Source organism: Sprattus sprattus (genome assembly GCF_963457725.1).
Source record: "Sprattus sprattus genome assembly, chromosome: 19".
Classification (NCBI taxonomy): Eukaryota; Metazoa; Chordata; class Actinopteri; order Clupeiformes; family Clupeidae; genus Sprattus; species Sprattus sprattus.
The window spans coordinates 29,435,926-29,463,146 of record NC_137917.1 but is presented as its reverse complement, the minus strand read 5'-3'; the positions used below and the strand labels follow the sequence as shown (position 1 = coordinate 29,463,146).

At 43.1% G+C, this 27,221-nt stretch overlaps 2 protein-coding genes and 1 pseudogene across 4 annotated transcripts in view; all 3 read left to right on the top strand.

Annotated features, from left to right (window-relative positions):
- The first annotated feature begins 2,739 nt into the window (after positions 1 to 2,739).
- Positions 2,740 to 7,815, top strand: LOC308381091 (uncharacterized protein). Its single transcript, XM_080858601.1, has 5 exons — positions 2,740 to 2,780; positions 2,857 to 2,976; positions 3,314 to 4,532; positions 4,643 to 5,778; positions 5,909 to 7,815. Exons 3-5 carry the CDS (start codon positions 3,535 to 3,537, stop codon positions 6,964 to 6,966), a joined length of 3,192 nt encoding a protein of 1,063 aa, XP_080714727.1. The 5' UTR covers positions 2,740 to 2,780; positions 2,857 to 2,976; positions 3,314 to 3,534; the 3' UTR covers positions 6,967 to 7,815.
- An 8,635-nt stretch (positions 7,816 to 16,450) lies between these two features.
- Positions 16,451 to 27,221, top strand: part of LOC308380762 (E3 ubiquitin-protein ligase TRIM35-like) — a 392,149-nt pseudogene continuing 381,378 nt past the window's right edge. The window contains exons 1-3 of the transcript in view: positions 16,451 to 16,644; positions 16,970 to 17,146; positions 17,354 to 17,449. The product of the transcript in view is annotated as an E3 ubiquitin-protein ligase TRIM35-like (transcript). The remainder of the gene's footprint in view (positions 16,645 to 16,969; positions 17,147 to 17,353; positions 17,450 to 27,221) is intronic.
- The window catches only part of hacl1 (2-hydroxyacyl-CoA lyase 1), a 16,360-nt gene continuing 12,901 nt past the window's right edge, over positions 23,763 to 27,221 (top strand). For both annotated transcript variants that reach the window (XM_080857864.1, XM_080857865.1), the window contains exons 1-2: positions 23,763 to 23,874; positions 25,837 to 25,941. In XM_080857864.1, the coding sequence (XP_080713990.1) occupies positions 23,824 to 23,874; positions 25,837 to 25,941 (156 nt within the window). In that variant the 5' untranslated portion in view covers positions 23,763 to 23,823. The remainder of the gene's footprint in view (positions 23,875 to 25,836; positions 25,942 to 27,221) is intronic.

The window sequence follows — 27,221 nt, the reverse complement described above, 5'->3', positions numbered from 1 at the left end:
AACCAATACTCAGCATGTGTATATATAACATAATTAGTTGTTGTGGGCCTTGTGGCAGGTTATTTATAGGCTTGGATGGGCTACTGTCTGTCTGACGAATTCATACGAATTTTAACCACACACACACACACACACACACACACACACACACACACACACACACACACACACACTGCAAAGACCCTCCCACCCCCTGTTGATTTCGAAGACACGTGCACGCGCGTGTACACACACACACACACACACACACACACACACACACACACACACACACACACACACACACACACACACACACACACACACACACACACACACACACACACACACACACACACACACACACACACACACACACACACACACACACACACACACACACTGTGCTTTCAACTCCTGCTACTGCAAAGACCCTCCCACCCCCCTGTTGATTTCACAGACACGTGCACGTGCACACCGAGTAGATAAGGATCAAAGAGGTGTGAGGAACTATTGTTTTCTCTGCCCTCTGAACTATTTGACTGAAGTTCAGAGAAGATGTACTGCAGTACGATTTTTTAAAGGCGGATTCTTTTTGAGTGACGCTATTTAATAGGATGTGAGAAATACCTACAATATCAGTATTTATTTGACAAGAATCTTTTTCATGCATCTTCTTACAGTAAAATAACCCAAACATATATTTTTTTTTAGGTCAAGATGCAGAGAGTGCTGTTCTTCCCAGGGAAGGTAAGTGTTGTGTTCCGCAGGGGAACACTCGGATTTCTCAGACAGGACCCGTCTGAAGAAGCTAGACGGATGAAGGATGACCCCAGTCGGCAGGACAAGTCTGCTCCTATGAAGGAGGACCTCGTGCGGCAGAATGCTCTGGCTGTGGTCCGTCAGAGAGGGGGCGATGCCTCAGACAGGACGGAGGTGCTAGGAGACTACATCCTGCAGTTTGGCAAGTACAAAGGGAAGACTTTCAGGTGGCTTTTGGAGAATGATGTAGGCTACACATGTTATCTTATCAAGCATCTCCGTAAGGAGGAGGCTGAAGGTATCTGTAAGGCCGAGGGGCATAGCAAGGACAGCCTACTGTCGTTTGTGAATTTTGCTCTCAGTTTTTCAGATATCCAGTCTCTTCTCGCCTATGAGGCCAGTAGAGTAGGTGCTGTGGCAGCCCCATCAGAAGATGACCAGCTGGTTGGCTTTGGGGCCCGGGCTAAGAGCACCTGGAAGGAGATATGGGACAGCAGATCTGATCGCTACGCAGCCTTCATCATGGGGAAGAGCTGCGTCCCAGGGACACGTATGTACAAGCTGCAGCAGTACCTACGGAAGAGGCAGCAATCCGCCTCTGCTTCCACACCCACTGAGCCTGCCTCAAGAGCCCTAGCTGAACCCCTGAGTAAGTCACTTTAGTCATATTTTTGTTTAAATGTCTTGATGACAAATGTTTTTAATTCTAGATCATTTTAGTCATAAATCGGGCAAATTAATTGATGTTTTCATTCACTCTATTCCTTGTCTGTGCCACAGGGATGGATGAGGATGAAGAACTGGAGAAGGCGATGTTGAGCATGTCACCCGCTAAGCTACAACTGCAGAGCTGTAAGTATGCTCTTATTACACTGGTGGAATGTCAGAAGTAATGATGGCTATGTCCATTTTGTATCTGATGTCTTTCCAATTGATTTCTCTGTGTCTGTGTGTTACCAGTTGCTGTACCAGTAGCAGCAGCAGCAGCAGCTGCCATACCAGGAGTGTCACCAGGAGCAAAGACAGGTTTTTAAATAAAATATTTCAGGACTGGTACGGTTCTTTTACATGATGAATTGCCCTCCAAGACTGAACCATAACATAAACTGTTATCTCGTTTGTGTTCTGGCCATGTTCATCTAACAATATGGTTGTATGCTGGCGTTATACTACTGTGGTCAACGATCTTACTGCACACTGGGGATGATTCTGACATCAATCTTATCTACTCCGCACTGCCTTATGAGTTTTCTAGGCCAACATCAGGCCTGTTATAATGCCCATGAATTGCAAATAGTAGAGGTGTTTATTCACCACTCCGTTTGTTTAAGCAGAAAATGCTTGGAAACTTAAACTGTCCTTACTCTACTTTCAGGTTCAGGAGTTGTTGGAGTCCCAGTGGTCAAAGGTTTACTCCTACTGCATTCTAGTGATGATCCTGACATGAATCAGGATTATCTGTTCTACATTGATTTGTTGGTTAGGCCACGTTCTGGTCTGTTCTGATGATCCTGACATGAATCAGGATTATCTGTTCTACATTGATTTGTTGGTAAGGCCACGTTCTGGTCTGTTCTAATGCTTGTGTTCAATTGTTCTACTAACATTGAAGGCATTTATAGCTCATTGTTGAGGGTAAGTACAGTTCAGTTCTTGTTTTGCATGTTATTTTGTTGCTATACCTTAAGGGTTTGGTATTTTAAATGATCTACAGCATAAAATAACTACGCTTCCAATATGCATAGATGGTATAGCAAATATTTAGCTTTTTTATATATATTTTGGACTTTAATTACATTCAGTTTGATACATGAAGCTGTAGATTACCCATGCAGTGTAGATACATAAAAATACCACACCCTAACATATGTTCTATGGGTTTGCATGCGTTACATGGTGATAATTAACACATTTACTAATGGATAATGCTAAAAAGGGATTAGACTGACATATTTTTCCTGTGTTAGGGAGGCTGAAACCAACAGCAACGCTCTCCAAACCAGACCGGCCTGTTAGTGCCCTTGCATCTCCACCTCCAGGTTGGTATAAGCACACATACACCTGCTAACTTAACTCTACTTGACGGACATCAGTGTTCTAATTTTGTTCTACCAGTTCCAGTGAGGGTTCCATTGCCAGTGCCTCCCGAGCTGCTTGCCTTGGGGTTATCTTCAAGCAAGACCACATCACCTTTGAGACCGGTGCGTCCTCCCAGAGCAGCCTCTGCAGCCACTGGTCAGTCTTTGGTTCTCCTACAACCACTTTGATCACACGCACGCATGCACACACACACACACACACACACACACACACACACACACACACACACACACACACACACACACACACACACACACACACACACACACACACACACACACACACACACACACACACACACACACACACACACACAGCAGTAGCACTCTTTAAAGTTTCTGTGTCTATTTAACACACTGCACCTTCTCAGACGTTCAGTGTGAATTATTTATTTTGTAATACGTTTTTCACTCTTTAACTCTGTCTATGTCCTCCTTTCTTCCCTCTCCCCCACCTCTCACTATCACTCCAGCAGTCTGTACTGCATCTGCAGCACCCTCGGCAGTCTCTGCCCCGTCTGCAGCACCCTCAGCAGTCTCTGCCCCGTCTGCAGCACCCTCGGCAGTCTCTGCCCCGTCTGCAGCACCCTCGGCAGTCTCTGCCCCGTCTGCAGCCCCCTCAGCAGCACCACCACTCCCAAGCTACGACCAGGATGTGAGCCGATGGAACTGCTCTCACCAGCAGAGAATATGGATGAAGACTGAGATGGAAGCCTTGGGACTGTGGCCAGGCTCTCGACCAGTGAGACACCTGATGAACATGCTCTCCTTGTGGCGTCATCCACCTCAGCCTGAGCTCATTGATTCAGTGTACGAACTGCCATCTCCAAAGTACTTCCAGCTTCATCCATTCTTTATATGGAAGCCAGAGCACACCATCATGGAAAGGGTAAAGAACACCTACACCCTGCCGTGCCTGTACGGCTGTCCGAATCCTCACGTGGTGTCATCGGGAGTTGGACGACCTCGTGTCATCATCGGCACAAGCGGCCAGTACTACATACTGGCCTCTCGGCTCAGTTGCAGAGCCTGTAAGAGGTACTGGTTTGCTGACAAACCGCAGTGGGTGGACATGCTGCCAAGCCGCTTCAGGAACATCTTGCCAGCTTTTCTGACACACAAAAAGGCGATATGTAAGACTGTGTTGGATGAGCTGCGCCGCTCCGGAAAGTCTTCCAACGACATGGCCAATCAGGTGAATGAGTCTCTCAATCTCCGGTACGAGCGTGCGCATTTGGCCTACATGTACACTGTCAAGAACGTCCTGGATGGAGACGGTGGCCTTTATGGACAGCGAACCATCACAGGGGCAGTGAGAACAACTGCAACTCCTGCTCCCTTTGGTGGGTATGGTGATGTGGATGGCTGGTATGGAGTGACAGTTTCAGCTCACTACCTGGTTGACTGTCTCATTCAGGAGTACCACAGGCAGGAAGACACCCTCACTCTGCTGCTACAAGGCACTTTTGGACAGGCCTTAAGGGCTGACCACACACGCAAGGTGGCCCGAAAGGTAGTGCTGGCATCAGGCACTATGTCATCCTATGCCATTATGAATGAGAATTGGATGATATTGTCATGGGTGATGCTGCAGTCAGAGAGTGACAAATCCTTGGAGCCGATGTACGAGGGGTTGTCCCGCCGTTACATTTCGGCAGGGCTTCCAAAAGCAAACTACCAGTGGGTTGACAGGTAAGAGCCAACAGCCACATTTGCCTTTCCAGTTATTTCTGTGTAGTGACACTAAATAAAGCAAATCAACTGCATGCTTGTAACTGTAACTTTTCTTTGTGTGTGGTCAGGGATTGCTGTGCAGCCTTCAGGGTGCCAAACTCCGGGCCCCAGGAGCACCTCCTCTGGGACGCTTGGAAGACCACCGAGGCCATCATGGCTGAGGCAACCTCTGGTCACCTCCCCAACACCTGTGCCTCCCGCAGCAAGTTTAACTGCGGCATGAACATCAAGCTGGACTTGTTTCACTGCATGCGACGCTTCTCCAGAGAGTGTGTGTCAGAGCACCATCCACTGCACAGCTCTTTTTGCAAGTTCCTCTCAGCAGCTTTTAGCGTTGTGGACCAGACCGACCTGCAGCGACTGACCCAGGTCTACATTTTTTGTGGGATTGTGCCTGCTAGTCCAACAAAGCAGCACATCCGGGAACACTGTCGCACCAGGGTCCCGCCCCCTAAAGAGCTGCTGGAGAGAGTGGAGAGCGTCCTGCGCAGATTCTACGCAGAGTGTGATCCTGATGGTGTGCCGCTGTTTAAGCCATCAATGCTGAAGGTGTGGAGGATTCAGCGTGTCCACATCCTCAGAGGATGCCTGAGTGACCCCGTGGTTGGAGAGGGAATCCTGTACAGGCATGGTGGAACAGTGCAGCTGAACCATGTCAAGGGAGAGGGGGCAGCAGTACCCCTGTGGATCCCTGTGAGAGGCACCTCTCAGCAGGAGGGGTTCCATTTTCACCAGGCAAAATGGGTCACCGGCACTCAGGTCTCCACAGAACTCTTTCAGGCGCAGGGCATGACTGGCGTGGCTCGCTGGAATTTTCAGCGCCTTGTGGACCTGAAGCTGCCAAACATTAAGCTGCCTGCAGTTTTTGATCCGGTCCTGATCATGGAGCTGAATAAGCTCTCTGAGGCGGTGACAGGCCAGGCAAAGTATCCTGTCTTACGTGTCTCACACACAGACACAGGAGAAAGGTTTGGCCTGCAGTACTTGGAGCCTGGCTGTCGCCCTGTCCCGCTGGACTGGGACAAGCACAAGTCCCAGAAGGTGCCCGTTTCTGGAGAGGGAGAGCATCTCTCAGATCTGACTGCTCTCTGTGAGGTATTCACAGATGATGCTCCTGAGGAGATGTTCCTGGATGACCGCTTTGCTGTGACTACTCTTGACTCACATCCTGTGAGTCAACCTGCACAGCCTGTCAAAGTGGAAGGTAATTTAGCTATTTTTTTTCTCTCTTAAAATAACTGACTTTGTATATGAATGCTACAATAATTTCATGAGGAACAAAGTGAAAATAAATGGCTGTTTTTTTTTTCTCTCTCTCTCTTCCTTTCCTTTAGCTGTCCCGGTGACTCCGCCTTTGCCCCGGTCTGCATCTCCACGTGCTGCGCGCATAGGTCCCATCAAGGCAGGTGGTATGCTTTATGTGCTGGATCACTCTCGCTGGACACAGCCAATGAGGGATGCCATTGATGGCCTTCTGGCAAAGCACCATGGCCAGAAAGACCTGCTCACCAAAGTGGACTTTGAGTATGCTGCTCTTGTTCAGGCTGCCTCCAGGGATCCTAACAGCCTGTTACACCCCACCACCAAGCAGCATCTCTCACGGTACGTGAAGCACCTGGCCAAGCTGACAAACACCAGTTCATGTCTCAACACCAGCCCAGAGAAGCTCCTGGAGACCCAGCAACTATGGCGTCACCTAACGGAGGGGAGTGAAACTGTGGCCGTTCCAGTGGTAACCCTCCCACCTGCACCGGTGAATCCGCCTTGTAAGACCCAGGAGTCCTCTCTAACTAAGGGGGAGATAGAACAACTGGTGAAGGAGCTCGTGCAAAGGCAACAGCAACAGCATCAGCAGCCTTTGCCAAAGAGGACGAGGAACTGTCTCGCATGTGGTCAACCTAAGTCCCGTTACCTTGGTGATGGCTCCTCCATTCACTTCTTTTATCAGTCGGGAGAGGTGAAGTACTTTTACTGCTCCACAAAGATGCACCAGACCTATGCAGGGGAAGGCCTCACTGACCCTCGGATGCCGTTTCTGGACTTTGCAGAGACGCCTTTTTTTAAGCGTGAACTACAGGCTGCAAAGCAGCGTTCTGCAGAATCCAGGCGGGTCATTGAGGAGCGGGGGAAGCGGAAGGCCCTTGAGCAGCATCCGACTGGTCGGCTTTGCAGGTTCTGCCACAAGCCACTCAAACAAGGTCCAGACAGTCCACATGTACATACTGGGTTCCCTGGTGTGGCAGGGAAATATGTGTATTGTCCTGCCAGAGTCTTTTCCCTCTATCAATCAGAGGGGATGACTCACGAGATGACTTGGGCTGAATTCTTACAAACCTCCTTTTATGAAGCTGAAAAGGAGAGATGGGCCACAGAGAAAGCAAAGGGATTGTAAATATGCACAGTTGCACACACACTCACTCACTCACTCACTCAGACGCACAGATAGACACACACTGTTTTCTTATTGTTCATTCAATCTAGTTGCTTTTGCTCAAATTATTATGCATGTTAAAGTTTGTATTCTTGTTGCAATGTTTCCAGTTGTATTGTTATTTGTACGGATAGACATCCCTGTTCTGTCTCCTATGACACCATCTTGAAACACACACACACACACACACACACACACACACACACGTTTGCTGTTTTCTTATTGTTCATTCAATCTAGTTGCTTTTGCTGAAATTGTTGTGCATTTGAAAGTTTGTATCATTAAGGGGCAATGTTTCCAGTTTGATTGTTATTTATACGGATACACATCCATGTTCTGACTCCTATCACATCATCTTGACACACACACACACACACACACAGAGAGAGAGATGCATGTGGAGACGGTGAGTCCTCAGCGACGGTTCCTGGGGGTGTTCCAGGTGCACCTGGAGGAGCTGAACACGCAGCGCTAGGTGGACCTGGGTCCCACCAGTGTCAACCAGAGTTGGGACTGGCCTCTCCTTGCCTATATTATAATATTAAATAATAATCTATATATAATATAATATAGCCTAATGTAATATAATATAATAATTGATATGTAATAATAAATATAATAATAATATAATATGGTATAGTGTAAATATATATAGTAAAGTATAAATTGTTATATATTATGTAGGAGAGAGTGAGTACCGCAACATGCAACAGTCAAACCGACACACAGGTGACATGTCCCTGGTTGGTGAAATGTTTTCATCTGTGTGTGTGTTTGTGCTGATGCCTGACTGACAGACCTGCAGATTGATTAGTCATTTCCTGTTCCAGCTGCAACTTGCCAATTTGTCTACATAGACAACACCATATATATTCTGATAATAAAGATGATAATAATAATCTATATGTAATATAATATGGTATAGTATAAATGTATATATAGTATAGTATAAATTGTTATATATTATGTAGGAGAGGGTGATTTTATATAGTGTAAACATATACAGTATATATTGAAATTGTATTTGTTTATTTTTTTACTTTATAGTGTGTATACATTTTATATTTTGTTACACTTGCTTATTTATGTAGATATATATTTTTTGTTTATTAGCTATTTATTCTTTCATTTATTTGGTTAAATTCTCTTATATAAGATGCATATTTATTCTGCTCTAATTTAATATCTGTTATTGTTTATTGTTAATTGTTGTTTGATTGTGATTGTGAATGGTTATGTGTTCATTAAAAGTGTGTTCATTGCTTTTACTGAAAAAAATCCTGACTGTTATTTTTTCACAAGCACAGATTATAACATACTTCTACCATAACATTGCATAAGTTTATTTTTAAAAACCTATTTCATTTTAGTAAAGTGTTTCTTATTTAATATAAAGGTCTAAAGGTGAAAAATAACACCTACATTTTCACCTTAACCGGGATTCGAAACGATGTTTTCAGTGGGAAAACTATTAATAAACCCGCTGGCACGTGTCATTTTTTCCTCTCTTGTGATTGGCTAGTCAGCGTTCTACAGGTATACGCGGCTGGCCCCCGCGTGACAGGCGGGGATACTATCCACTATACTAACGAGGAGCTTGTCGACACGCAGTTCAGGGGGGTCTTTAGAATCCAGAAAAGGAGTTGCCTGTCGACTGCTACGACAGAGTAGGTTAGGGGAAAATCCCCACACATTGCTGTGTGGAATAGGCACTGGCACAGGTCAAAATTAAATTCTTACCCTAATTATGATATCCCTTAGGATAAAAAAGAAAGAGAAAAGACATGGTAAAACATTTTTAAACATTCAAAATCAAACAGATACTATTGGAAAAGAGAGGGAGGCAGGAGGGAGGGGAGGTAAGAGGTAAGTATTATGTGCAAGATCCTTAATATCTAAATGTTTAGTTTTTCTTTTTTTTTCTTTTTTTCTTTTTTTCTTTTTTTTCCAGGTCCTTGTCGAACCACCTCGGATTCTTCTTCAAAACTCGCCCTTATCTCCTGATTTCACCAGGTAAGTATTTTTCATTTTTAAGAATATATTTCATTATAAATTTGTAAAGTGGAGATCCGACAGAGTAGGGTTAGGGTTAGGGTTCGGGTTCCTTTTCAGTGGAACATCTATGATTTCCACCAGCCATTGTAGCTCCGTTTGGGGGTTGCTCGTTTTTCGACAATCCTTCTCTGTTGACCCTTTAGCAACAGCTCGGTGGTTCTTGGTGGTTTTTGATTCTCGGCCATTCTTCTCTGTCCGTGGCACGCATTGGTGGTTCAGTGGTAGAATTCTCGCCTGCCACGCGGGCGCCAGTCGTGTATTCCTGTAACGGATTACCGGCCAATCGGATTGAAGCATTTTTCTGGGTCCGTGCATTTGATTATTTATTTTATATTCCCCAAGATAGAGGGTTCGTATCCCCATTGAGGCGTTATCGAATGTGAAATAAATGAGTAGAAAGCATTGGAAATACTTGGGGATTAAAAAACAATTACAACTTTCTATGTAAAATTTGTTTTTTTTGTAGTTTATATCAAATGTATAGTAATGCTACTACTTTGAACATAGTACAATTACTACTCCATCAGATTGTCAGTATCTTTGGAGAAATGTAGTAATGTTGTTTAGTTCTTCTCTTGTTTGTCAAAGTGTGTTTATTATTAATATCCCCTGCAGTGCTTAAATCAACCGAACCAGCAGACTTGGATTCATTCTTATGACACAGAGCCTATTGTTGTAGATGGTATAATTACGCTGAGAAAAAGCTATATGGTTTTCATTTAAGCAGGAGTAAAGGCAGTGTGTAATATTTCAAAGAAAGTTAAATTTTTATTAGTCATCATAGTTTTATTGACATTATCTGAAATAATTTGTACTTGTCTCAATATTTACACAAATGGAATAGCGTGGACTGTATGTAAAGATACATGTTTTAGAAATAACATGTATCATTTAAGGCCAACAATTAAATATAACTGCTAACAATGACAAAAGAAAATGACTAACAAATAGCTATTAACAATGACAAACTTCCCTTTAAAAAGATGGAAACTTGATCAAAAGGGAGCATCTGCCTGGCTGGCCTGATGCATTGAGGTCAGTTTAACATACAGTCTTATGTGCACAGATAAAAGAAAGTCAAATATATAACTGACTAAATATACGCATCAAATTATATGTATCAATAGGACTGCATGGTTTTTACAAATGTAGTATGGTAATCGTAAGATAAGCATTTCAGAAATGATATGGAACATTTTAAGGCCAGCTTTCAAATATACCTTTTCACAATGACTAAATGAAACTGACAAGCATAGACATACATCCCCTTGCTCCAAATTAGTACTTTATGCGTGTGTTCAATACATGTGAATGTGCACTGTCGTCATGGTGAAGACCTCAGCATCAGGGGCAGAGCATGTGAGATTTCAATAAATACATTAAAGCTCCTTCATCAGTCTCATATTTAGACCTGGGCTGTCCACAGGCAAGACAGGTCTTTGTCTGTCTTCTCTTCTGTTCTGGCTGGTGCTGCTGCTTCTCCTAGATGCCTCCCACAATTTTCTAAATGGAGTCTTGTGTCAGACGTGTGGACAGAGCCACTGTACTGCCCCTGTCAGCCCTGGGCCTGGAACAATTCAGTGGCCATCCACTCTCTTCTTGGCACTGCCAAACTCTTTACACCTGGTTAGGCTGGAGCCTAGGGGACAGTAAAATAAACCAGTTATTATTTTTATGTGACTGAAATGAACACATTTGATTAGCAGGCAGGCAGGCACGCAGACACACGCAGGCAGGCACACACACACAGACGCACACATCCACACAAACGCACGCACGCATACACACAGGCATACGCAGGCAGGCACGCACAGATTCAGGCAGACACACACAGACGCACGCATACACACAGGCATACGCAGGCAGACACACACAGACGCACGCATACACACAGGCATACGCAGGCAGGCAGGCACAGATTCAGGCAGATACATACAGACAACATGCACCCATGCACGGACAGACGTACACACGCACACATAGACAGACATACGCACGCAGGCAGGCACAGACACACGCACACACAGAGGTACGCAGGCAGGCATGCACAGACACAGGCAGGCACACACAGATGCACGCATGCATACACAGATGCACGCATGCACACACAGACGTACGCACGCAGGCACGCACAGACGTAGGCAGGCACACACAGACGCACGCACGCACACACACACACACACAGAGAGGTACACAGGCAGGCAGGCACACACAGAAGCACGCACGCAGGCAGGCAAGCGGGCAGACGTAGGCGGGCCGGCACGTACAGACATACGCACTCACAGACGCACGCACGCACACACACACTCACAGACAGACGTACGCACCCAGGCAGGCAGGCAGGCACACACAGATGCAGGCAGACAGACACAGGCGGGCACACACAGACGCATGCATGCACACACGCACAGACCTACGCACGCAGGCACGCACACACAGTGTTTTAAGTAGATACTCGTACTTCTACTCAGAAGAAGTGCTGTGCGTGCAGGCATGAGTGTGTGTGTGTTCTAGCGTGTGTGTCCACATGTGTTTTCTGCGCGCCATGTTGTGCAACCCACATATGATGACTGGAGAGAGCTGAGGGGAGATAGGAGGGAGAATAGGCTTCACACACACCACAGGGAGATACTCCTATCTAAACACACACACCATCTCACAGCATACACACACATTCACACACACACACACACAGAGGTTTTACTCACACTCTGTTCCCTCAGCTTGTCATACAGCAGCTCCTGGGGTTTATTGGCGACATCCAACTTTCTCTTGGTTTGCTGAAGCAGAGGGAGGAGATGAGAGCAGGAAGGAGGTCAGATACTCAACTGAACAGCCACCAAACACTCTCTCTTCTGTAGAGGACGGAGAAGGAAAGTCTAACCAAACCAAACACTATCTGGTCTACAACAAGTGGACTGTGTGTGAGAATGAGTGAGAAAGAGAGTTTGTGTGTGTGACCGTGTGTGTGTGTGAGTGTGTGTGAGTGTGTGAGTGAGTGAGCAAGATGGGAGAAGGAAGAGATGGGGGCAGAAGAGGTGTTGCATAGATCAAAGACTGAAGGGAAATGACATTACATTTGATTAACACTGTAGACAGACTTCAGTTGATTGTTTGAAAGTCTACTGTGGTTCAAGTATAGTATTTACAACGTCATTTGTACATTATGTATGTTATGTTGTATATTGTAAAAGAGAGATCGTATCAATCCCTTAGTAGTCCAGCTGTTGGTGCAATGCATTAAGCCAATAGCTGTAGTCTCTTACCAAGCCAGTGATTCTGACGAGTTATCAACACATTACAAGTCAAATCCATGGTGTAAGGATGAGTTAACATCACAACATGAAAACCGTACACATAAATATTAAATACAATCATGTTCATTCATTATTACGTTATTTAAACACAAGTCTGTAGCGTCAATCTCTTAGCAAGCTAGCAATGCTGAGGTATAGGTAGCTAACTTATCAACACAACATTACAACCCTGTCAGAAACGATCTAACAAGACTATTTAACGTCACGACATGAAAGCTGTACACATGACTATATAAAACGATCATGTCCATTCATAATTTGACGTGTCATTTCACCACAAGTCTACATAATTAAGTCTGTTGCGTCAATCTCTTAGCAAGCTAACAATGCTGAGGTATAGGTAGCTAACTTATCAACACAACATTACAACCCTGTCAGAAATGAACTGACAAGACTGTTTAACGTCACGACATAAAAGCTGTAAACATGACTTTATGAAACGATCATGTCCATTCATAATTTGACGTGTCATTTCACCACAAGTCTACATCTTTACCTAGCTAGCGATGCTAGCCAATTGGTGACACTAAATGAGTGTCAGTACCGTCCTTACAATATAAGATCATGTAACAACATGAATACCATACACAATACCAATGATTGTTATTATGTTCATTCATTTTTTAGCACATAATTACCCCAAACTTGTCGAATGTGAGAGAGAAAATCCTGTCATCAACCAAACGAATTAGCAGCGAACACTAATGTTACCACAAAGCAGGAAATATATTGCGATATAACTTAAATGAATCCTGTAGTTTTACATTCCCCCCAAACAATGTAGCTTACCTTAAATGGATGGACATTAGCATGAATCATTTATTTAATAAATAAGCGAATATCTGGTGGCTAATCCCGTCTCCTGTCAGAAGTTTGCCTGAAGTAAAATTTCAAAGACGGCGCGTCTTTAAAAAACCTCGGAACAGCGTCAAAAAGTCGTTGTGGCCAAAATAATATTACATCCACACTTTTTAGCAGTAACATTGGAAATGCATGGGACAGCATTTAGGTCCTTTTAGCTAAATTATCCACGGCAGCCCCGCAGGAGGCCCGGGTTCGATTCCCGGCCAATGCAGCTGGCCTTTTGGCCTTTCTTCGACTCTGCCCAGGGCCGAAGAAAGATAAAAGGACAGCCATCGTCTCCCCGTCGAGGAATTGAACCCCGGTCTCCCGCATGACAGGCGGACAGGTGGATACTATCCACTATACTAACAAGGAGCTTGTCATCTGGCTGTTCAGGGGGGAATTTAGAATCCAGAAAAGGAGTTGCCCGTCGACTGCTACACCTGGACCTGCTCAGTCCTTGGGGGAATGGCTGTTGCGAAGAGAGGCAGGAGCTGCAGACCGTGGCCGGTTAGCTCAGTTGGTTAGAGCGTGGTGCTAATGACGCCAAGGTCGCGGGTTCGATCCCCGTACTGGCCACCTTTAGACATTGAGCCTTGGAGAAGAAGAACTCTTTTCGGGTGAGCATGAGGACATCCTTCTGAGACACGTTGTTGGCTGGTAAACTTCTCGCAGAAAAGAGGCACTTTCGTCCCTGGGTGGGCTTGAACCACCAACCTTTCGGTTAACAGCCGAACGCGCTAACCAATTGCGCCACAGAGACTGCGCATGGTGCTGGAGGGGCTCAAGGTTTCAACGTTCAATCTACGGGCAGACAGGCGGTTGGCCGTTTGTCTCTTGCGTCGCTCTGCCGTGAACCGACAGCATCCCGGCACGTTGCAAATTCCCGGCTAGCTCAGTCGGTAGAGCATGAGACTCTTAATCTCAGGGTCGTGGCTTCGAGCCCCACGTTGGGCGCAGACTTTTCGCATTCGCCATGGCCAGAAAGTCGTCTATGGCAAAGACTCAGTACTCCTCGAAATAGCACAAGAAGCTGCCCTGATGAAAAGGAAGTCTTTCACAGCCCATGCCACTGGAGAATGCGGGCATCGATCCCGCTACCTCTCGCATGCTAAGCGAGCGCTCTACCATTTGAGCTAATTCCCCTTGACGTCACACAAGTGTAGATCTCGAGCTGTGGAAAATAGAAGCCCCATTCCAATTTTCGACCATTCTTGTCTTTTGACCCTTTAGCAACAGCTCGGTGGTTCTTGGTGGTTTCTCTTTGGCGGTTTCTCTTCTCTTCTTTCCCGTGGCACACATTGGTAGCCTGGATACCAGCCTGAACTCCGCCCACAACATTTTTGGTCTGAGAGATTCAGTCTGGACTTGAGCTAGTTGGGAGAGATTTAACGTCTCGGAAAAGGGATCTGACCAATCAAATTGTAAGGGCGGGCTTTATACGTTGATGGTCAGATGACCAACCAACGCTTGAGTTGATTAGATAGAAAGAATATACATCGAACAAAGATGGCGCCGTCTCGGGAGCTTAGTGGGACATATTTTATATGATTTAAGCTATCTACACGACTTTTTTATGTCTACATTGACTCGGTTAGTTGTGTATGTGCAACACGAATGTTGCCGAGGATTGTAGGTCTTAACTGAAGCGCTCTAAACAATTATTGAGAGGTTATTGCTAACGTGTAGACAAAAAAAAACACTGAAACAAATGGTAGCTAGCTATAGCCTTGCTGCTAATAAGTTCGTGAGCAGGCATATCTCATAGATATTGATAGCGCATTCATTTTGAAAGAGGAACAGATAAACGCGATCAAGGCATTTGTCGATCGAAAATATGTTTTTACGGTCCTTCTTACAGGATCCGGTAAAAGTTTTAATGTATCAGATGGTCGTAGTATGTTGCTCTGACTAGTTGTAGGTATCCATTTTTTTTCCTGGTTTGTTGAAACACGCCCCATAATCACAGCCCAATGGCTCAGCATCAGACTCATATTCTGACTAAAATGATGAGTATGACATCGTCAGGCTACCAAAGCACAATGTGCTAATAGTAAATATCAGGTTTTGACCAATATTAACATGTAAATGGTTAATGAAAAATAACACACTGTCTCTGTGCCTCTATGTTTCTAACTCCAGCATAACAACTGATTCTTTCATCTGTGTTACAAGATCATGAGATACTTCCACACTGCTTCACTTAACACTCACAAGAGTCCAATCCAGTTATTAACACTCACAAGAGTCCAATCCAGTTCTTAACACTCACAAGAGTCCAATCCAGTTCTATACTTACCGTGGTTAGCTTGAAGAATCCTTTTTACAAAACAGAAGTCAGAACACTAACTGTTCTAGATGGCCTGAAGTACACTGCATTCCACATAATGAGTTATTCCACCTTTTTTGTCTGGACGACCAATAGCCTGTTTGCCTGGTGTGTCAGGCTTCGAGGAAACATTCAGAGCATACATTTCTTCACATCGATGAAGCTGCGCAAGATTATAGGGTAAAGTCTGTGTGTGTATGATAACAATATGATTGTGTGTGTGTGTGTGTGTCCGAATGTTGTGAAGGCCCATTCAATTCAATAGAACATGCAAGATTCTGAGGAGCTGAACAATAACAAACATTATCACAATGTGCTTGCAGTGAATAGCAGGTTTTAACAGATAATAATATGTAAATGGTTTATGAAAAAGAACACACTGTCTCTATGTGTCTCTATATCACTAACTCCAGCATAACAACTGATTCTTCCATCTTTGTAAAGAAACATTGCATTGGCCATGTTTAGAACATTGACTCGACTAGAACATTAGATACTTCCACACTGCTAAGGGCTCACCAGTCCAGTCCAGTTCTTCCAGTTCTATACTTACAGTGGGTAAATAAAGGAAGAGTCATAAAAGCAGTTTAGACCAATCAGAAGTCTCTGAAGTTGACTGAAAAACAGGAAATGAAGGATGAAAAACAGGAAATGAACGGTGACAGGAAATGAATGATGACAGGAAATGAACGTCGATGCATTTTACTTTACGTCAGCTTTTCTGCTTATTCAGTTCGTCAATTTTAGTCAGGATGTCTATTTAAATCTAGAAGCATATACCATTGTTACTTTACCTATGATAAACTGGGATTTACTGAGGTGATTTTTGACTAATAGAAAGCAAAGGTTAAGTGTACACACTCAAAGTTTCCAGCGAAGTGACTGTTACTGTGAGAGGAGGATGGCATCTAAACGCTCTCTACCTGAAGAGGATTTTAACTGTCCTGTTTGCTTTGACATTTTCAAGAATCCTGTCGTTCTTTTGTGCAGTCAAAGCCTCTGCAAAGTCTACCTTCAGAAGTGAAATCTAAAGAGTGTCCAGTTTGTAGAAGACAATCTTCAATGGACAATCCGCCGCTGAATTTGTCTTTGAAAGTCCTCTCTATGGCAGAGGTGGTGTAGACACACACACTCTGAAATTAACCTCTGCATTTAACCCATCCAGGGAAGTGACACACACACATAAACAGTGAAGTAACACTAACCCGGAGCAGTGGGCTGCCATTGGCGGCGGCCGGGGAGCAGCGATCAGGGTTAGGTGCCTTGCTCAAGGGCACTCCAGCCGTGGATGTGGGCATGGGAGAGCAGTGCTCTACCACTTCCCCCGCCCACATTTTTCCTACTGGTCGGGGATCGAACCGGCCATCCTACGGTTTCCGGCCTGACACCCTGACAAAGTAGGCCACGGGTGCTTTTGAAGAACGTATGTGAGTCTTTCCTGAAGGAGAAGAGTCAGATGGCTTCAGAAGGGCTCTGCAGTCTGCACGGTGAGAGAATCAAGCTGTTCTGTCTGGAGGATAAACAGCCCGTATGCCTGGTGTGTCAGGCTTCCAGGAAACACTCAGGACACCAGTTCCTTGCAGTTTTCAGAATTTGGGTGTTTAAAAGCACTGTTCTAAAGGAAGGTTTCACTGGATTGTAAAGTGAGTTTCTATTATTTGCTTATAGGTGGAAATATTATTTATGACTATGCAATGGGCATACTTTGCTTTTTGTATCTGTGCTGTTACTGAATGAGTATCCACAACAAGAAAATGAGTATAGATACAGTATTCTCAACGTATGAAATATTTGTTCATTATAGAAACAACTCAATGCTGTACTGGAGTCCTTGCAAGACCAACTGGAAGAATATGAAGAAGTTAAACAGACATGTGACCAGACAGCCAGTCACATTAAGGTGAGATGTACCAGAACCACCTGTTTCAGAAAGAGACCATTGACTTCATGACACTGTTTCTTACATTGTGTAAAATTGCCTATATGATATGATACATAAACAACTTGTTAGTTCAGCCCTGGGAAAAACTGCTCAAATTGTCAACAGTAATACTAATGATTACTTTGACAATATTTATATTTGATAAATTATATTTGTTTTGGGAAACATTTTGTTATGACTGTCGTATCTTTGATGTGTGTTATTCAAGGTCCAGGCCCATCAGTCAGAGAATCAGATCAAGGAGGAGTTTGAGAAGCTTCATCAGTTTCTGAAAGATGAAGAGGAGGCCAGAATAAGAGCACTGAAGGAGGAAGAGAAGCAGAAGACTTCCATTACGAAAGAGAAGATTGAAGAAATGAGCAAGGAGATTTCCACTCTTTCAGATACAATAACCGCCATTGAGAAGCAGATGGTTGCTGAAGACATAATCTTCTTACAGGTATGGACAGATCAGTTGGAAAATTGGTGAGCTGTTTTCAGTTTCAGTTTTGTTATGTATTTATTTTGAGCTTTCGTTTATATAATTCATTATTACTGTCCATTGTGGAACAAGAAGTAAGAATATTGGGCCTCATTCTCGATCATTTTATGTAATACTTCAGAAATGTTTCTTACACTAGCTCGTAAAAATAACGTAAGGGAAACGCTTCCGCTGCATTCCCGCACGCTTGAAAATGCGTTCATAAGCAGGCGAAGTTTTCTCAGCTGTATTCCCTCGGATTAGTTTCTTAAATTGATGCGCGTTCTCGTGAACGTGGATTATCATACATACACGCCCCGCCAGCTCCTTATTAGGGCACGCAGCCATAGCCTCGTGTGCTGTCGGAATCTCCCGAATCCAGACGAAAGCACCTCGGAAAGCGGGCAAAAAACGCATATCTTTCTTAACCGGTGCAGACGTGGAGGTACTGCAGGATGTATATGTGTCAATTCTATTCCACTATGGCTATTTTAACGCAATTGGGTTTAGTGTTTATTTATTTATTCACTTACATTTGCAGTGTTCGTGTACATTTACATTCACATTTAGTCATTTAGCAGACGCCTTTGTCCAAAGCGACGTACAAGGGAGAGAACAGTCAACCTACGAGCAATAGAGAACTAGTGTAACAATACATACTACTTTACATAAGAAATAGTACTAGTATGGTAGTACTAGCTAGACAGTTCATGCCACCAACGTGGATCTACAAATGAGAACAGTCTGGATTAGCATCCTGGTGTAGTCCTTTTATTTATTTGATGACATCACGATGCCTCGTAGAATCATGACTATAAATGTGAGACGTAATTGTTAATGATACAAATATTCTCGTATGTATTATTATTACACATATTTTAATCCGAGGATTTCTGTAGAGTTGACGTGAGCGCAATTACCAACGGTTTCTCACAAATTCAGCCATTAACCCAGTTTTTTTTTTATGCGATTCCTCAAATTACCACAAGATGGCCCCGTCGGACATCTTCTTTGAGAAGATTCCGGCAGAGTTACGACTGCTATTTCGCGTTTTGAAAGTCTTCTGAAGTTCAGAAGAAATCCCAGATGAGAAAACTATGGAGAATGGCAAATGTTTTCCTAAATCCACCGAAGTGGAGTTCCCTCTGAAAGTCTTCTCAACTGCTGTCCCATTGAAATTAACTGAACTTAAATCTTTGCTGTATGGTGTTTTTCAGAACTTCAAGGCTACCATAGAAAGGTGAGAGATTTCAATTTTCTTTTTTTGGTTTGAACCCACACTGAAACTAGTGCTAACTCAAAAGAATGTTTTCCTAGTTCTACGTGCTCAGAGTTTCAGGAGCTCTGATTGATGACTGACCTGAGCAACCTAAGGTTAAGAGTCTGGGAGAAGATGAAGGACATAGTTCAGTTCAGTGAGTGCTATGTCACTTACGACACACACACACACACACACACACACACACACACACACACACACACAAAGTTTAACATCAACTTAAAAGTGTTACAGCTAAATGACGCAGTAAGAACCAACCATCCAACAGTAAAAAAGAGTCATACACCTGAGTCCATTTGCTCACCCTCTCCTCATCTCTCTGTTCAGCTCCTGTACTGTTGGACCCAAACACTGCAAACCCATGGCTCATCATTTCTGAGGATCGGACCAGGTTTGAAGTGACAGAGTCATTACAGACACTCCCTGGTAATCCAGAAAGATATGGTTTATATTACTGTGTCCTGGGCTCTGAGGGTTTCAACTCAGGGTCACACTGCTGGGATGTTGAAGTTGGAGCGAGTCCAGTCTGGTGTGTGGGTGTGACCCCAGAGTCCAACCAGAGGAAGAGGGACACCTTCTCATGGGACAGAGTGTGGCGTGTGGCGTATGTAGATTGTGTTGAATTTTATAAAGGATTTAAATGGGATGATACAGGACTTGTTCATGAATTGAAAAACAATCTCGACACACTCAGAGTGCATCTGGATTTGGATAAAGGACAGCTGTCATTCTCTGATCCTCTACAGAATACACACTTACACACTTTCAAACACACATTCACTGAGAAAGTCTTTCCAATCTTCTACAGCCCCCATTCACCACTGAGTATTTTACCCTTGAAGCCCTCTGTGACCATTGGACAACGCAGACTATGTTGAGACTAACTCCAAAATCTTTAGGGTTCCATTGATTAAAACTAAATACATCAACACATTTCATTGGTCTATATCTAAATCGGTGTTTTTACAATATAAAATATGTATCCTCTGTGGTAGTTTCATATGGAACATGTGGCTGCTAAGTAGAAGTAACACACTCCCCTCCCAACACTAGCAATAGGTGGTATTTCCTGCTGGTGATTATGAGGTTAAACTTGATTAGACCTCAATTGGTTGTGTTATATTGTATGATAATAATTTGTGAAATATTCTGCATTACTTTGTCATCTTCCCTCTTCAGCAGTAGCTCCAGATTATGTTGTTGATTGTTATTGATCACCGTTACTCCATCAGTCCATGTCCGCTACATGTGTGTACATTCAAATCATGAATGTTATGAATATTGATGTTCATATGGTTAATTCTGAGATGCAGTGCAACTACAAACTGCTACATTTAATTTAATTTACTGAAAAACAACTATTTTTCTTTACATGGTGGGAATATGTTAATCTACATTTGTTTAAGGTGATTTGTGAGGGTTTTAGTAGATCTATCTTCATTCTTTTGAGGTTTTTAAGTATAACTTACATGGAAAAAAACAAATGTTAAAACTTTCTTCTATCCACATATTTAGAAATATAAAGATGACTGTAATTAGGATCCTTCTCTGTGAATATCATGAGTTGGTAAAACTGGTACATAAACATGTGCATTAGTACCGCCATTCAATCATTATTTTACAATTTTTGTTGTCATTGCTGTGCATTGCTTGTGGTACAAGGTTTCGCTCAATGCAGACACCATATATTGAAATTAATACAAATTATTTGATTTGAAATTACTTTTCAATTGAATTCTTTCACCAGACCTTCAAATCTACCATAGTAAGTTGACCTGTTTTCTTTTCTCTCTTTGTTTAAAGCCCAACTAAAGCAGGTGCTAACTAAAGTCTGTCAGCCTAAGACTGGATCCCAGTGCACGCTGCAGAATCCAAAGAGAGTTTCGGTTCTGATTGATGTGGTTAAAATAAACAAAGCAATAATTGCATTACTGGATAAGTTATAGCTAAGGAGCTATATGGGTTTTGCGTTGTAAGGGTAATATTTGATCAGAGCGAGGCGTTTAAAATGTGTGACATACCAACCCCCCCCCCCGTCCACGTCCAAATCTCATCAAGATAGTTTCAATTGTTTGTGCTGTTTGGTGCTGTTAGAAGAAACATTCGTCCTGCTATGTATTTCATGCATGTGTGTGTGTGTGTGTGTGTGTGTGTGTGTAAAATGAGCCTGATCGTGCATCAACATGAAGAATGAAAAGGAGGCCAGTCTCTTGCCTTAGTGTTCCTTATTAGCCCAGTGTTGCAATATCAGCTGTAAGTAGCTGTGTGTGTGAGAGTGTGTGTGTGTGTGTGTGTGTGTGTGTGTGTGTGTGTGTGTGTGTGTTTGTGTGTGCAATATCAGCTGTCTGTAGCAGTGTGTGTTTGTGTGTGTGTGTGTGTGTGTGCGTGTGTGTGTGTGTGTGTGTGTGAGTGTCGGTGAGTGTCGGTGAGTTAGTGTGTGGGTGAGTGAGTGTGTGTGTGTGTGAGTGATTATGTGTGAGTGAGTGAGTGAGTGTGAGTGTGTTTGTGTGAGAGTGTGTGTGTGTGTGTGTGTGTGTGAGTGATTGTGTGTGAGTGTGTAGGAGTGAGTATGTGTGTGTGAGTATGTGTGTGTATGTGTGTGTATGTGTGTGTGTGAGTATGTGAGTGGTTCACACTGGTTTCACCAACACTGAAAGTGTGGGACTTTACATCTATCGAATAATTCAATTCAGTCAAACTAATTCAGTCAGTAAAGACGTTCATTTCAAAAAGGTTTCCTACCGCGATTTCCAATGCGTCTCCCCCCCAGTCTTTTACTCTCGTCTTCTTCACACAAGAGTTTAGTTTCGCGTTCTCTTTAGCACACACTGCGTCCTGTAGTGGGCGCTCCAACATCACTTTTCAGTCTAAATAAAAATGTCTGCTGAATTTCGAATTTTTGTGAATATTTGCATTGTATCTATTCTGTTTCGTCTGATTGTAGACCTATGTACATTTACCCAAGATGCTGCCAGATAGGGCCGCAACTCTTTAGAGGTGATGTTTGGGTTGGCTTTTACCTGATTTATTATTCTTCTGGTGCTTCTTGGTGATGGTCTTGATGGGCGTCCGCTTCTAGGCAGAGATGCGGTCATGTTGAATGCCCTCCATTTCTAAATTATTTGTCTTATAGTGGATGGATGGAGCTGGAATCTTTTGGAGATGGTCTAATAGCTTTCCCAAGACTGATGGGCTGTCAGTACCTTCTTCCTGATGTCCTGGGATAATTCCTTTCCTCTTGGCATTGTTGATCTGTGTGGGTACACCTTGGCACTACAGTAGTTTGGTTGGTTTCCTCTCTCTTTTAATCTGTGTTGCCCAAACCTTTCCCTTACAATGTCTCATTTGATTGGTTTGCTTAATTGGCTAGTTAAGCACCCAAATGTGTTTCACCGAATCTGTTACCTACTTGACTTTACCAATGCAGCTGGGGGTTCACTTACTTTTGCACACACACTAATTACATGTTTCATGTAGTTTTTTGGCTTCTCAAACAATTCCCTCTAAAGAAGTACATGCAAATGATAAACATAAACCTGACATTTCATATGGAAAATTGGTGTTGAAAAAAATTGAAAAATCTCATCTGCTCAAAGGGTTCACTTACTTTCAAGTGGCACTGTATATTACGATAATAGAATATAAATTACAGTTTACAAATATTAACATAATATTTTAACATAACATTATACTAGTATCAGGTAACAAATATGACCATAATATATTAACACAATAAAATATTAGAAGCTAACAGTTAACAAATATTAACATAATATATTAACATAATATAATATTAGTAACAGTTAACAAAGATTAACATAATAGAATATTAGTAACAGTATACAAATATTAACATAATATATTAACATAATAGTAATATTAACACATATTAACGGTTTCTATCATAGGAAAAACCTCTTGCACCTACAGATTTGATCCTCCTGTAATAAAAGCTTGTAAGATGTTGCAGTGTTTTTCTACTCCTTAATGTCCTTTGGTATCTATCACTATCGATCGACACTATTCCTTGAATTCATCACTGGCTAAACTGCTTTATTGTTGGCGTCAGGGAGAAGGGAAGAGACGGGGAAATGAAACAATACAAATATTGTTATAGCCTACAAAAAAGGACAAAGATCCTCAGTCTTCATTTCTAGCCTCCAGGAGATGTGTGGGGTGCGGTACGATCTCAGGGGCGCTGGTGGAGGGCGAGTAATTGGCTACTCATGAAGGTCATTTTAATGTAAGCACCTAAGATTTTCATTTCACTTAATGAGTGGGCGAGTAGCCTGTTCGATGTAAGTTCTTTCTCTCACTGTGTCTAGTCGGTTCAAGGCTGCACGTTTTTATATAAACACAGTTTCGTACCAACACGAAACATTTCCTGAAAATGCACTTTTTCAGTTTAAACTGACGCGGGTTAAAAAGTTTTGGCTGTGATGGTCAGATTTTACTACCCTCAAAAGGAAAATAATATGACCGGTCTGCGCACTAGTAGCGCAACAATGATGTTCACAAAGGGGGGAAAAACTCGGTATTTTGTAATCTGGTTCACGCGAAACAATCGTGTCGATTTTATTTTAGTTTGAGGCAATGGAGGAGGTGACGGGAGCTCAGATTATAGCGGACGCACTTCGAACTCAGGTGGGTTCATGTGGAGGTTTGCTGTATTTAGTAGTAACCTACTGTGGCGCTGTATTTGTTTTACCAACCTGAATAGCATAGTTCATTTTCAAAAAAGTTCTCAGTCGCTGTTTTGAGTGACAGCCTATCTGGAACACATGAACATCAAAGACGATCTGTGATCTAACTAACAAAACTACCGTAGAAGACTATGTGCTAGTTGGTTAGAGTCCACGGCTTCAGCGACTTCCAAGCTGAGTCTTATACGCTACCATTAGTTACTGACGTCTAACTGTCTTTCTTCCATGACAATAAACTATCGTTGTTTGGCTATTTCAAATACGTAAGCTCCCAATCCGCGTAATAATTAACAGTGTATTCTGCAGCCCAAATAAGTGAAAGGTCGAGTTGAGAGAGTGGTCTGCGCAAGCGCAGAGAGGCATAAACAAGAAGAGGCTTTGAGAGTTGTGAAAGCAAGTGACAGGCTTGGGACAGTGATTGTGTGTGTGTGTGTGTGTGTGTGTGTGTGTGTGTGTGTGTGTGTGTCCAGGCTTGGGACAGTGTGTGTGTGTGTCCAGGCTTGGGACACTGAAGACACACTGACAGTGGTCAAATTGGCTTTTGTGAGGAGGGGGAGCCCTTGTGTGCGGTCCTTGGTCATCTTTCAAAAGCATACTTATTAATATCGCTCTCACATACATTATGAATTGATGCATTATTACACTAAAGGGGCTCCTTTTCCTCTTCTAGTGTGTAGGGGTTGAATAGTTTTAAGCAAACAGGCTACAATTCAATTTATTATCTTTTTAATATCATCAAACAACATTCAAAAACGTATTTATTATTAGCACATAACAAAGCTGCATGAAGAATATAAAATGTTTGTACATTGGTGCAGCTATCATTAAAACAGACATTGGTATTTATACCGTATATCATCACTTGTTTCTGGATCATTGGAATCTATTACAGTTTTTCAAAATTACTTTGCACAAACAACCTTAAGTAAGCCTATGTGAACTTAATTTAGTGTAATTCAGAGCTGAAACCACAACATACGGACACATGTCTTTATATCATATTAGCCTAGTATTTTAGTTGAACTGGTATTGTCAAAATTGGTATTATTGGCCTGATTGTATGTGACAAGATCATTACGTGAAGATCCCCATCAACTTGTAAACTGGCAAATTTGATGATGCTATGCTGTCTTCAAAGTGTCAAGAGAGCAGGTGGTAAGCTACAATATTTGACATTTGATAGCGGCTAGATAGCCAGTGGTTTGTATGATGTTGCTCGCTTTTTAGTGCGGGCGTCATTGGCCATCATAGGCGTTTACTGTGCCCTTGTCCCCCTATGGATATTATATCGCCCCTTGATGCGAGTTCAACTGCACTCTGTCGAAAAGTTGTGCCATGTTTTTTCTTTGGGTAAGGATAGCTTGGCTTGTTGGTTTTTAGGTTCTTTTCTGAGTGAAGGCTAAGCTGCTTGGCTGTGTCCTTTAAGTTAGCTTAGTTCATTTGTTGTTTCAGGCTGAAATGTTAGTCTGAATACCAAAAACAGATCAAAGAACACAAACCTTCTTCACACATTTTAGTGGTGGCGCTTTGATGGACAGCTTACTAACAACAACAATGATCCTTTAGACAGACTCATACACACATATAGAGACTCTACACACACAAACAGATATAGAGGCTCTGCACACACACACACACACACACACACACACACACACACACACACACACACACACACACACACACACACACACACACACACACATATAGAGACTCTACACACACAAACACATATAGAGACTCTGCACACACACACACATATAGAGGCTCTGCACACACACACACATATAGAGGCTCTGCACACACACACACACACACACACACACACACACATCGAGACTGCTGGAGCACAGCTGATGACCCGTTTGCATCTCCTCTTTTTTCTCCTCTGTCCTGTCTTCAGAATGTGGAATACATGTTTGGAATTGTGGGAGTTCCAGTGATTGAGGTTGCCATGGCAGCCCAAGCTGCTGGCATCAAGTACGTGGGCATGCGCAATGAGCAGGCGGTAAGTTCGTCTCACCTCTCTGGTGTTAGGGCTACTCTGGGTGAATCTGGTGTGACTGAATCTGGTGTGTGTTAATCTGGACTGAATCTGGTGTGTGTTAATCCTGACTGAATCTGGTGTGACTGAATCTGGTGTGTGTTAATCTGGACTGAATCTGGTGTGTGTTAATCTGGAGTGAATCCTGACTGAATCTGGTGTGACTGAATCTGGTGTTTGTTAATCTGGACTGAATCTGGTGTGAATCTAAGAGTAAGGCCACACTAAGCCGATTTTCATACTTTCCGGAACGTATTCGGGTTTAGTCAATCGCTGCCAGACAAAGCTGTGCTGCGCTGTTCTACGGCCACACACACCCATTGAAACTGGTGAATATGCTGTAGTACATATGCAAGGCCTGTTGGTGGCGCTGTGAAGGGTGCTACCGGAAATGGAGAAGAAGACTCGTAGAAGAAGAAGACAAGTTACAACTAGTTAAGTTGGTGACAGACAGTTCAGTTTGTCACCAAGTAGTTGACCATACTGTGCCTTATACATTTCCTATGCTTAAATCATCATTGTTCGACCTGTATGTGATGCATTATGTGCATACCTAATGAAAGTAAGGGTTTTCATGAAGTTGCTACTGTGATAGATCGTGTGTATTAAATACCACATTTTGGGCTACCTTCTAGTGCTATTAGTAGTGATTAGCACGCTAAGCGGAGATTTAGCTATGTTCTGTTCTTATGTTGATACGCTGTAATAAAGATGTGTTCAATCCTGCTAAGATTTCGACTGGATGAGATATGAATGAGATCCATGTTGCCTATTGTAATGTCCACTATTATATGTATCTGGTAATATTAGTTGTGTAATTCAGTGCAGTGTAAATTAGTCCCCATAAAGAAGACTGCTTTGGTAACTCAGTGAATAAAACGTGCCCTTCTTAGATCGTTGTTTGCCAGCCATAAACAGAACAGAAGACTTACATTTTTTTGTTTTTATTGCGATTGGGAAGATGTACGTGACTACTTGACAGCTTCCAGCGTTCACGTGGGATAATTACGTCATCAGATTCGCGGATTCAAACCCGATTTGCGGCCAGACAGGCCCTGATAGCAGGGTAGATTGCAACCTTCCCACTCTGGAGAGGGGATTCTAACCTTGACGGAAAGTAACGCTCCAAATGGCAGATTTATCTGGCCGGGAGGCCAGTTTGTCAAGTTATTTTCCGCAAAAGTATGAAAATCCGCTTAGTGTGGCCTGCCCTTAAAGTGACTCTGGTGTGAATCTGGTGTGAC